Source organism: Betta splendens, chromosome 1, assembly GCF_900634795.4.
Source record: "Betta splendens chromosome 1, fBetSpl5.4, whole genome shotgun sequence".
NCBI lineage: Eukaryota > Metazoa > Chordata > Actinopteri > Anabantiformes > Osphronemidae > Betta > Betta splendens.
The window spans coordinates 8,502,994-8,515,840 of record NC_040881.3 but is presented as its reverse complement, the minus strand read 5'-3'; the positions used below and the strand labels follow the sequence as shown (position 1 = coordinate 8,515,840).

At 50.2% G+C, this 12,847-nt stretch overlaps 1 protein-coding gene across 1 annotated transcript in view; it reads right to left on the bottom strand.

Annotated features, from left to right (window-relative positions):
• ntn1a (netrin 1a) overlaps window positions 1–12,847 on the bottom strand; it is a 34,694-nt gene that overhangs the window by 15,204 nt on the left and 6,643 nt on the right. The window contains exon 2 of the mRNA XM_029146003.3: window positions 443–631. Within this exon, the coding sequence (XP_029001836.1) occupies window positions 443–631 (189 nt within the window). The remainder of the gene's footprint in view (window positions 1–442; window positions 632–12,847) is intronic.

Here is a 12,847-nt window from a genome sequence, read left to right as displayed (position 1 = left end):
ATCCTCCCTCTCTCTTCCTTTGACCCTTATTAGCGCCGGTGAGGGCTGGGGGCAGGTTCATCCCAGCGCTGAGTGCTGAGCACACCTGCGTGGGGGTCTCTTCCTCTTCTTGCATCATCCCTCTCCCCCGTCCTCGCCTCCCTCTCTCTCTCTCTCTCTCTCACACACATTTCCAGTCATGGCATTGCTTCACGCCTCAGCTCTGTTTGTTTTGCTTGTCCTGTCATTCTCCCCCCTCACAAATAAAGCCAAATACCAAGCACTGATGAGCGATCAGTGGGTCAAACCCACCCATAGCACCTTAAGCAAAGACCCCAACTCATCTCCACTGACAGAGAGAGACGGGCTCAGGACTTCCTGCCCTTCCTCCTACTTCCTGTAGTTCCCCTCAAGCTGCTTTCCGTGGTTCTAAGCTGTGTTCTGACTGGACGGGGTGCTGTACCTTTGCAGGCCTTCCTGTGTGAGATGGGCTTGGACAGGTCCCTGTAGTAGCCCTCCTTGCAGTAGTGGCAGTGGCGGCCGGCCGTGTTGTGGCGACAGTTGAGGCAGACGCCGCCGCTCTTCCTCCCCGACAGCTTGTACAGCTCCATGTTGAAGCGGCACCGCCGGGCGTGAAGGTTGCAGTTGCAGGCTGAGGAGACAGGACGCGTCAGACACAGGCCTCAACAGAAAAACATGCTCATAATCAAAGTCTCCTCCTGCGCCACGCGATGCTAAGCTACCGCCGCGTCTGAGCGCATGCAGGACGTCTCTGCTGTTTGTTTACTGATAAATACGGTCGCCCGCGCTGACTTTAATTAGCCGGCTGATGTTTATTCATCGGCTTCGTTAAGACCGGCCGTCCGAGACCTCGCTCCTCCACCGCCAGCACCGCACGCCCATGCATTAGGATGTACTGCAGGTATGGGTGTTATCTGGCTGCTCCTTTCATAATGGGAGATGGAGCTTTCACTTCCTGCGGCATAACTCAACCCGGATCCTGTGTATTTAGTGTGTGTGGTGTGTGCTTCTTCAGTTTGGGACCCATGAGACTCTCGCCCTTCACTCCCAGGACCTAATTACAATACACACACACACGCACGCACGCACGCACGCACGCACGCACGCACGCACACACACACACACACACACACACACACACACACACACAGCTCTGTGATATCAGCTGTGACTCGCTTCTCCCTCTTCCCTAAAGGACAGCGAGGCTTCAATTAGTGGTGGGTTCCTCTTCTTCTTGCTTCGTCTATAAGCCTCAGTTATTACGCATCTCATTTAGCCGTTTGCTGAAAACAAGGCTTTGACGCCGCAATATTTAAATTCAGGTTAAATCAAACCAGAACTGTTGAGAAAATTATAATAATACGTTACGAGAGGTAAAACAGTATCAGATCTGAGAACACGCTTGATTAAGATCTTTTAGCATCACTGAAGGGAAAATTGTTTATTTAAACAAAACTGTTCTTTTTTTATCGTCTTCAATAATTTGTTCCAAGTATTTATACAGTGAACAGCTCAGAAAAAAATGCTCAAATAAAATAACTATAAATGAAAATGAAGGTTTGTGTTAAAACTGCCATTGATGTCTTATAAAGTAAAGTAAATATGTAAAGTTAATTGTTCCATGCAGACAGTTAACAAACACTGTGCTTGGGCCCTGAGGCCTTTAGCCTGTTTCCACTCACGCTAACGGCTTCAGGCTGCATCCGTGAGCTGGTGGCCGCCCCCAGGTGAGCAGTGAAAAGAGGTGTGAAGTGATGCCTTTAACAGGCCTAATTGAATTAGATAGATAAAGCCGAGGCCACAGCATGAAGTGTTGCATTCTGACCAATTTAACCATTCTCCATTTAACTCTGTTTCTCGCGCATCCGGCGACAAACCGCGGAATCTCAGCGCGGTGCGTTTGGGAACGTTGCAGAGTTTTTCCCAGCCTCTATCGACTGACCTCAGCCTCGCAGGCCTCCCTCAGCTAATTAGAGGGAAATTCACCCAACAGAGCCGGGGGTTGAGGTTAAGCCCATCGCGCCGGCGATAAGCCGGCTAATGGAACGATGTCGGTCACAGCCTGGGCTTGTTCTGGAGACACCGGAGCGACTGGTCTCTGCCACTTTCACTCCTCACGCTGGGTCGGCGTGAGGCCTGCGGGCGCCACGGGCCTGGCCGCTTTCCCACAGCGCTGATCACACGCGGCCCAACGGCAAACGCCGTCCTCTGCTTTTGAGCAAACACCGAGGGGAGTTCACTTTTGATCCAGTGGGCGCCTCAGGATGTAATCAGATTAAGTTCTAAAGGCCCGGCGTCCCCTGCCTCCGCTCCGGTTCGGGTCCAGCGGGTGGTTTAAAACGGGTTCGCTGCTCGCCTCTCACTCACGCAGGCCTCGCGTTCTCTCTCGCTGGGGGTCAGCGCAGAAACATGAGGTGAAGCACAGGTAGATGAGAAACCACATGGACCCGCGTAAACGCCATGAAGGCCACTCAAGGCAACGGCAGAATGTTTTTTTTCCCTGGTTTTCAAAATGGCAAGATTTATTCTGCTGTTAATGTCCAAATATTATTTCTATTAAATATTTTTTGATTTCTCTTTTGAACATTAGCATTTACAATTTTTTAATTAATATTTACTATGTCTATAATCTACTCAAGTACAATTAGCTGTACTGCATTTTAATTACTTACTTGAATCAAATATATTAACAGTAAAATGCCATTTTATATTTATTATTTATACTGATCTATTGAGTAAGCAATATTTGACTGTATTGGTAAAACTATTACTCAAACTAAACTAATTAGATTGTGGTTTTAAAATGCATTTTATTGCAGAAGTCTATATTATATGTTGCATACGTTAAAATGAAGCAGTCCTCTGGAGGCAGTTGAGTACAGTCATATTTTTCCCGTATGCTGCTCTAAACCTCCCAGCTCTCGGCCTCAGCTCTGCTCATCTATTTATTTTACAACGCCTCGCCGGCGTCACTGCTCACGGATAATTGTCCTCACTGTTAATATAAAAACACGGGTGTTATGTCTGGGATTTCACCTGGAGTGCAGACAGCACAAACACTCATTTCGCGGCCGCATTCATTCCCCGATGACGGAGTGATTAAAACGCGGCCTCGGTGACAGGCGCAGGTAGCGGCGCCTCATTCGATGTCTGACCGCACAAATTAGACAATTAGATTCACTCACGGTGGCATTTTATTAACGACTGTTTTTCACAAAACAACTAAAGAATTTTATTTCACTTTTTATTTATGTCTTCATTGACTGTTTAGCTGAAACACTGAATGATGTGAGTAAATATTTATGTTGACGGTGCAGCCAGGACCCACAGTGTATTTGACTCAGCTTCATATCAACTCATAAATCTATTTTGTGGCAACAATTAATTTAATTGCATCCTGTTTCCAGACTCTTTATACTCTAACAGTTTATTTAACCTCCTATTGGGAACAAGACGTCTTTTAATCACTCGCTTGTTGATGCAGACATAAAAAAGAGGGAATTTCCCAACACAACCGGAGCTAATTGATGGCACTGACAGTATGATTTTACACAATATTAAACCATAAAGCACAGGATGTTTGAGTTAATATTTTCTAAAACATAATATTATAATAATATCTAATCAGCTCCTCATTTTAAAAAAGTGCTATGAATTTAATTACCACACGAAGAAAAATACACTAATAAAGATTCTGCAGCTTTGATGAGAACAGAAGCTGAGGGAAAGAAAAAAAAATCCACTTTTTACAGTAGAAACGTACAAATATTAAAATAATAAACTGGCTAAAAAGGTCAAATACGCTGTAAGTATTCATTTCCAGGCACAAGGGGAAGACGCTAATGATGAACACAGGTGCTGTGGAGGAGCCGGCCTGCGTTTACTGGGAATGCTGCGAAGCTCTGGGCCGTGCAGGCACAGCGAGTGGGAAGAGGGAAAGCGAAGCAGTATGAGGCGCCTGCTGCAGAGATTATGTCAAGCTAATTTAATTCCTTTATTGCAGCCAATTAGCCACAGCACGTTAGCCCCCTGCGAGCCCTCTGGCCCTCCTCACCGGGTCTCCAATGACCCCAACTAAAGTCTGAATCTCAGCCGCTCCCAAAGAAGGGCATGTTTCACAGCTGCTGTATTTTTAATCAACAGTTTTCCTTGTAGACACTCCAGAGTGAGAATAGAGGGAAATATATGCAGAGGCAGATAAGAAAGAAAAGCTGGGAAAAGAAACGATGAACTGGACCGAGGGAGGGGAAGAGATCAGTCTGCAGCTTGTTAAATCCCAGACCTGAGCGGAGGAGACTGGGCTAATTGAATCCAAGTTATACAGAATATTCATCAGTCCTTCAGGGGATTAAATATGTAGTGAGGACTGATTTCCAGGGGAAAGGCTCGTGCAGCCCGTACCCACTTGTCTGACTCGTTTTCATATCGCTCAAGCTGTTTATTTATTCGTCTTTCTATATTTCAAATTTTGACTCTCAGATGTTTATTTGAGATTCCGGGGGAAGTGCCGCGGTTGCCAGCGCAGGCTGAGACCCGGCGTCCGCGGCCGCTGCGTTTGACTGCCACAGTCAAAGAGCGGTGGATGGGCCGGCCCGCTCACACATAAACGGTTAAATCACCTCTTTCAGGTTTCATCTCTGCCACAGTCGTTGCTGTTGTTCATGTGTTATTAATTTCTACCAGGATGATAATAACATTGCGTTTGATCAGTATGTGGCAGATACTTTTTTTTAAATGAAGAGACATTATAAATGTAAAAATGCCAGCGCAAACTAAAGTTTTGTGTTTCAACACCTAACAACACGTTTCTGTCTGGAAGCCGTCGAACATACGAGTACTGCTGTATTCTGCACTTGCGCTGCAGTCAGGGTGCTCCGCGCCAACTAAACGGCCCATACAGTCGCTCTCTGCCTCCATGTGGGGGCTAATGAGGCTTTCCCCTCCTCGAGAGTCTAACCAGCCACACAGAGGCGCACCAACAAAGAGAGGCCTAATGGCGTCCAATTTCCCGCATTAGTGCCCATTTAATGGCTGACCTGCCCTTTCGTTAGACGGCACAGCATGGGAGCACTTCTCAGCCACACACACACACGCACACACACACACACACACTACTCCACAGCCACGCCGCCTCAGGCTGCTGCGACACTTCCACCCCACGCTGAGGCCGCATAATAGGCCAGTTTGTAAAAGGGCTGGTCTGTGATCAGTGGTGCATCCATTTGCTGAGTAATCAAGGCGCTTTTGTCTGAAGTGTGTGTGTGTGTGTGTGTGTGTGTGTGTGTGTGTGTGTGTGTGTGTGTGTGTGTGTGTGTGTGTGTGTGTGTGTGTGTGTGTGTGAGAAGGTGAGCGAGAGAGAGCGCGCACCGGCGTGAGAGTGGACCAGAGGGATTCTCTTGCCCGTCCGTCCCTCCGTCTTTATTAGTGCGTCCAACGTACGCGTCTCGGCGCCGCCTGGAAGGGGTCTCGGGCCAATTCCCGTTGGCGTGAAAACACCGGCCGACGTACAGTGCGAGGGATAAAGGGAGCCCCGCCAGAGGCACGCAGCGGCTGACGGGCGTGCGTTGTGTGTATGTCAGCTATGCCATGAAAATGCCATGGGTGGAGGATGACGCTGGCAGGTCCCATTCAGGGCTATAGCGCTGAAAGAGTCTTTAGGGTGAATGCCGATTCCCGGGGCCTGTCAGCTCCACACAGCTCCCCGCCGAACAATGCCCGCTAAGAGCAGCTGTCTTAATAGCGTGAGGGACTGACAGCGTTAGGAGTGATGCGGCGGCGAGCTCTCGGAACAACGCTCCGCTGTGTGATAACATAATACGAGCAAACGGGCCGGCGCTGTGATTGCCAGGTGATTCAGACCCTGAACGCGTCCCGTGTGTTTCTATCACCTCTTTGGGGAAGCGGCGTTGACAGCGTTGGCAGAGTCACCCCACGTGTGAACGGATGCAGGGAGCCCGCGGGCCAACGACGATGCTGATCGGAACCAAGTGGATTTACAGGTTCCGTGTCGCAACCAAGAACCCGCTTGAGGGGTTTTGGTGCTGGGTTTTAATGAAACGGATGCGACTGGTGTGTAAAGAGGTCGCCTTTGACTCAAAATGAGGGTGGATTCGTGAAACAAGTGGCGGCTGATTGGGTAATCACGGCGTGAAGGCTTCGCTCCACCTCCTGAAGCATTAACTGGATGCTTTGACTCCCCGCGATCATCCAGGCGGACCGGGCCGACCGTAACAACCCTCTGCAGCTTTCACAGAGAGGATGCTGGGATGCCGCGAGCCTCCCGCTCATGTCAAACGTCACCTCCAGCCTATTTACTCCGTTGGGTTTGGTCTCTATGGAAGCAGCACATCCGTAGCGTTGTGGGTTTACATAAACCTGGCAGGCCCCCGAGGCTGACGCGGAGAGGCCGGTGCTGTCAGGGCGAGACAATGAGACGGATCCTCTAGCCGGCCGGATCGTGCCCCTCTATAACGGTGATTCATACTAAGCCCACAGTGTCTACAATTAAGGCAATCACTCTGCTCCAACAGCGTTAGCTAAGCATTTTAAACCCAGCGTATTATAACAGAATGCAGTCGGGGCCAAAACTGATTGGCGGCTGTAAGCTGAGAAAATAAACAGCGTTTGAGGATTAGATGAGCAGAAGATTAGATGAGTTAATTTGGACCTTGGGGCGGCAGAAAGACAGAGAATGTTTCCACCTCGTGGGAAAAGACGAGACACTGGACGTGTTCCACGGCAATCAGAAAAGCTCGGCGCTCCTCTGGTTTCTCCTTCTTTTCAGACACTTCTCTGCGTTTCGCTCCAGTGTGTGAAGAGGAGCCTTGTGGGAAACGACGCTCACGCTGTGGAAAGTCTCCCCGTGTCTGACTCAGTCTGAACGAGGAGGAGCAGAGGAGTCTCAGACCGGGGCTGCGACGGGAAGTGACTCCTGTGATTCGAATCCCCCCCAAAGCGCCATTTAAAGTCACACATTAACTCCCCCGTGGAACGCCTGGCGATGCTCCTGCTGTGTCCAGGGAGACACCACGGGCGTTAATGGAGGTGTGCTCAGCGCCACTTTATTGCGGGCTCATTAGCAACCGCAGCAGCGTGTCCACGCTAAGCAGGTGAGGAACCTTTGGCCTTCGCAAACACACTCACGCATTCCAGCGTCAGGCCCCCATTACTAAGTTACCACTCCTTCAAACAGGGGCCTTGAACCCTCCCTCCTTCGTTCATCCTTGAGGGGAAACCAGGCCTTCTGTGCCGCTGATGCCATTAGCAAGCGGCGGAGCAATGAGGACGTGTTTCCTTATCATATTTATAAGCCAGGAAACCAGTCAGCAGCCAAACGTAGAGAATGATTAAATGAAATATTAAGCTGCATTCTGCTCTCCGCCTGCGTCGCTCCCGCCTGCAGAAGCTCACAGCCGTTTGACCCTCGGCTACTTGGCTGTCTGGCCTTTTGTCAGTCGTTTACGATCCATAAGTTACTAGTAACACTGTCAGGGAGCAGGTCTGGCTCCACACCAGGTCGCAATAAAATGGGAAATTGTTCCAATAGCCCTGTCTGATTATTTTGTGCAACAGGTCACTGGGTTTGGCTGCTTTGGTGTCAGAACGCATTGTGGCTTTGTCAGGTGTAATTCAGAGCAATCAGAAAAAAATTTAACTAAATAAAATAAGCCTGATCGTGGCTTCAGTGGGAATTCTGGGTAATGTGGTAATAACAACGGCAGCAGCACACAAGGGAGCAATGTGTAGGTGTCTATGCATCTGTTACTTCCTGCCACCGAGCCGTCTCATCCAGAGGAGGGAGTGAAACCATACATGTGACACCCCACTCCTGAGCTTCACATTGTCCTCAGCTCTGCTCCGTTTTCAAACTGGACTCTCATAAACCTTATCCCAAATTCCTCAACAGCCTGAGCCACTGTTTAAACAGCGCGCTCCTCTGAGTGAGGGCAGGTGGGAATCCTTCCTGTCCCGACCTCCGCTCCCACCTTTAACGTTGCGTGGCTGACTAATGGCGTGTGAGGCCGCTGCCACATCTGTTTGTGGAGCTGCAGGTGGAGAGTTGAGCTCATAAAGCAAGAAACCAAGGAAGAAGACAGTTTAAAGGGAAGCGTTATGAACCAAAACCATCAATATGAGGCTAGAAATGCAAATTGAAGATATTCAATATTTCCCATTTCACACTCAGCTGATCATTAGCATTATGTGAAGCCTTACGGAGGAATTGTGGTCAGTGGTCGCTCACTTTCAAAGAGATTATGAATGAATATCATTATGACTGACAGATGCTGAAGTATTATGAGTTTATGGATTGTCTTTCTCTTTTTCCCTGTTTGTTGAGCAGAGAGCAGCTGTGGCGGGGCAAAGTCCTTTCCCCCCAGGGATTAATAACTTCCCCTGAAACTTGACTCATGTCCACGTAGTTCAGTTGCAAGAAGAAAAACACCGTGGGGGGGGGGGGTATCACAGCGCAGTGGAGGCCTGCCTCCTCACCACACGCATTAAAACATCAAACAGGTGTGTGACCGCACGAACCAAGAGGGTGGACGTTGAAGACGCTTGCCGTTTGTTGGTGAATCTGAAGAAGCAGCGTGTCTCAGTGGACGGGTTAAGGGCGCAATGATCGCTGGGACGGTCGTCAGCGCAGCAGCAGCAGCAGCAGGTCCGTGCGGCGGCTCGTTGGCTCAGTGCAGATTGTTTCTGACACTGATGGAGCAGAGATGTTTTTACTGTACCGGCTCCAGAGCCAGTAATTTAATACACTCCTCTGTTGTGGCTCGATGCCCACTGCTGGCTATGAATGTGTGCCCACGAGCAACACACATGCTTGTAAATACACACACACACACACACACACACACACACACACACACACACACACACACACACACACACACACACACACACACACACACACACTCAACTGTAAATACATCTTCATCCGCACACCACTGCTTCTTCTCTGTTTTAATTACACTGTTTGAACCTCAGCGTATTTTTTTCTTTAACGGAAACTATTTTCTGGCAAAAGAAAATATGGCAGCACGTCATGTGTCCTGTAACCAAATGTGACACTTCTGACTCAGGCAGGAAGGATACATCTGGGGAAGTGGAGACAGAGGGGGAAAGGGAGCCCTCTGATCCAGAAACCCAAAACACCGTTGTAATTTAGTCACCAGCAGAAGGCAATTAGCGACGGGGCCGAGTGCGCTTTGCCAGAGCAAGCAAACGGGCTGACACACGCCGAGGGGAAACGCGCTCGGCACTGAAAGAACCATTTCGCAGCGCTAATAATGTGACAACAGACGAAGCTCGCTGTTTTTGAAGAACGTCGCAAGTGCAAGTTACAACTCAGAGAGGGAGAACAAAGAGCGTTTCATGGCGGCGGAGAGCAAAGCTAACAGGCGGCTACGGCGTCGCCGGTGCCGGGCCGGGACGGGCCGGGCCCGAGTTGGGCCGGACCGGGCCCGAGGTGGGACGCACACGGACACAAAGCTGTTTGTGTTAGCATCTTACTTTAGGACAGGTGAAAGACTACCAGTAAGGCACTGGAAACGTTACTGGACAAACCACAGTCAACCGCGGTTCGCTAGCACAGCTTCATCCGCGCTGATGCTAATTCCACGCGGCCGATGTAAACGGACCATCAGTGTCTCACCCTTTCATCCAAACACTGCGGGCGCTGTAACGCTAACAGCGTTACGCGCAGCTACCACCAGCGCCGCGCCTTCCAGTGAAACCTAAGTGGCTGTGTAATTTCTGTCAGGAATAATACGAGCCCCGCCGCGTTACTGGTTCTGGAGATACTGGCCTCTGTTTGCTCTGGCTGGGCCTGACTCACGTACAGGACTCAGCGGGACACCATAATTGGCCATAATGGTCAAATAGGCCACTTAAAGCTAATCTAATGAAAATGGCTTCAGAAAACACTTTGACCTCTCGGCGCAGGTTTATTGTCTTAACATCCTGCAGCTGATTTATGAAGCCGCAAAAAAGCCGACAGAGGCTCGTTGTGCCGCGTCTGATACGGAGCCTCTATCGCGCCGTCGGCCGTTTCAGAGGTTTTCACATCTGTGCAAATACCCCCCGTCGCCGCGGCCGCCGCTCGCCCCTCGTGCCGTGGACTGAAAGGCGAAATCCTCCTCGCCGGCGGCGGAGGTGTTATTTCCTATGAGCCTCTGTTATCCTTTTCCTTAAATCACCCCTCTGTTGCTCTTTGTCTCCCCCGTTCTTTATTTTTTTGCCGATCTTGTTTGTTGTCGTGGCTTCGGGTTCCCTTCATTTCCCTCCCCCCCGCTGCTGTGGAAGCCCCTCGCGGTAACCCAACACGGCCGTCCCAGTCTGAAAGGGGAAAAGGCCGGGACAGGACCGGGATGAGGCAGAGGAGGAGACCGGGAGCAGCTACCTGCAGGCGTCCACATCCTTCTGTTTTCCTGCGGGACTCCCCCCCCCCCCCCCCCCCGATGCCCCCACGTCAACTTTCATCTCCGGCCAACAACCTGCCCCGAGAAAATATGAGCAAAACAAGGGCGGGAAAGGGGGTGAAATGTATTCTCCAGGTTGTTTTATGATCGCATGGACATCTGGATATCCACGCAGACCTGCTACATGTGGTAACCATCTCAATATCTGCTAGTGAGATTAGACACCCCCAGAGGGAAAAGCCAGGAGAAGGAGAGCGAGGCCATTCGTCTTTTTTCCTATCACAGGTCCGGTTCTCTACCTAAGAGAAAACATGGAGAGGCCCCCATTTGGAAATGACATTTTGCCACAAACTATCATCTCATAACACAAATATCCCCATTAGTGACTTAATTTCCTGACAATTTCCTTATCGAGCCCCGTAATTAGGCCGTTTGTTTGCTTTGTCGTCCTCCAGCATTAGGAGCCTTTTGTTATTAGAAGCTGAGAGGGGTCTCACGCGGGAACCTGATGACTAGGGAAGGAGCCTCCCACATCAGCCACCCCCCCCCCCCCAGCAGCAGCGGAGGCCGCTAAAATAGCTTCAACTAGTAGCTCGCGGAGTCAAGCGTGTCTCAAGGGTCTCTGTTCTCTCACCGGCCGTCTGCGTTTTGTAATGGACCTTCAGCGCGGAGTTAAACCGGCCGAGGCCGACGCTCCGTCTCGGTTGGACACCGAGCCTAATTAATTGGCTGCATTGTCCCAGAGGGAGCGGGGGGGTGGGTGTAAAGGAGAAACAATGCGAGGCATGCCTTTATTCTTTCACATGCCAGCTGTTTCTCGAGAGAACATCGCGTGCGCTCGCGGGAGGCGGCGACGAAGCAAAAAGGCGAAAGAAGAGGAGGCGAGAGGGAGAAAGTGTGGCCCCCGCGGCCCATCACCCCCACTAATGGCTCCTATCTGTGGGAGCTAATGAGTGATGGATTAACCTGGGATCAGCCCTGGCAAATTGAGATGACCCCGCAGACCTTCCCAGAGAGCAAACTCTCAGAGGGGACTGCATTCCGCGCCTCAGAGCGACGCGGGCGTTTAATGTGGAAACAAACTAAAACCGAAAAGCATTAAGAATGTGACAAACAGGAAAAAGCCGCCGCGATTACACCTTAAACTCGGCCCAGCTTCTATTTTAAAGCCAGGTTTGTGGGAAATGTGTCTACTTGGTGCTGACCTCTGCTGACTGACGTCTCCTGCTGCAGCTTTATTTACCTGCTCGTTTCCTTTGACTCTGCGCCATTTAGAGAAGAGCGACTAAAACATTTATGACTCTTGCTGGGCGGTATTACTACAGAGACTATCACAGGCCCACACACACAAACACAACAGTGACTCTGAGGCATCCATGACGACCGTGTGCCCCCCCTCACACACACACACACATGCACACACAAAGTGCTTGTGCCATGACTTATATGGGAAAGACAAAGACACTGGTGATAAATCACGGTCGGCTATTCAGCAATACACACACACATGCACTAAGAATTCCAGGGGAGTTTTTTTCTCTGGCAGTGTGTGAGCATGTTTGACGCAAAATGAAATTGTTTGACTCTGCTTGATCTGTCGCAGGTGTTTTCTCTAACTCTGCATGTGTGTGTGTGTGTGTGTGTGTGTCTGGAGAGAGAGAGAGAGAGCGAGAGAGAGAGAGAGAAGAGGAGGAGAACCAGACCTTGTGTATAATACATCTTCTCTGTAAGATGGGTAAAATTTGCAAAACGAACAAACAAAATCCATTTTCATCTGATACTATTAAAGTATAATTTTGCATTTGTAAATTCATTAGCGTTCACACAGTGAACCAGCTCCAGCTGCAGTGCGCCGGGGGACCAGTGGGGGGCGCTGTGACCTACACAACGCGCCGCCGCGTCGGGCCGTGACTCCGTCCAGCCATTAATCACCTACGGAGCGTCACGGCACGGCTTCGGGCTCGCGCTCCTGCTACAGTAGGTGGTCCCGTCGACTGTTCCCAGAGCAGTTGCCCTTGAACCAAACACAAAAGCCTGCTGCTTCTTTATTTTCCCCGTCTCTCTCAGCCACACACACACACAAACACACACATAATTGGATGCGTTTTTTTTATTTTTTATTGCCGTTACTGGTGCTGTAGCCGCCCCGTCAGCTACGGGGGTTTCTGGAAGGAGCCGCTGCCAAGACTTTCATTTTTAAGTGCGAGCAGACTTTGTGTAATTGTGGCTTAATGTAGCAACAAGCGCTGCACCGGCTTCAGGACTTGTTGCGATGCGTTTTGTCAACGCCGGCTCCATGCTGCGCTTTAACATTTAACGTCATTAATAATGCATCCAGGGATCGCTGGGAGGCAGAGCCCTGAGCACCGCTGAGCCTGGCTCCGTTTCATGCTCCGCTCCGTCTGCGGCTGCCTCCACTCCACACT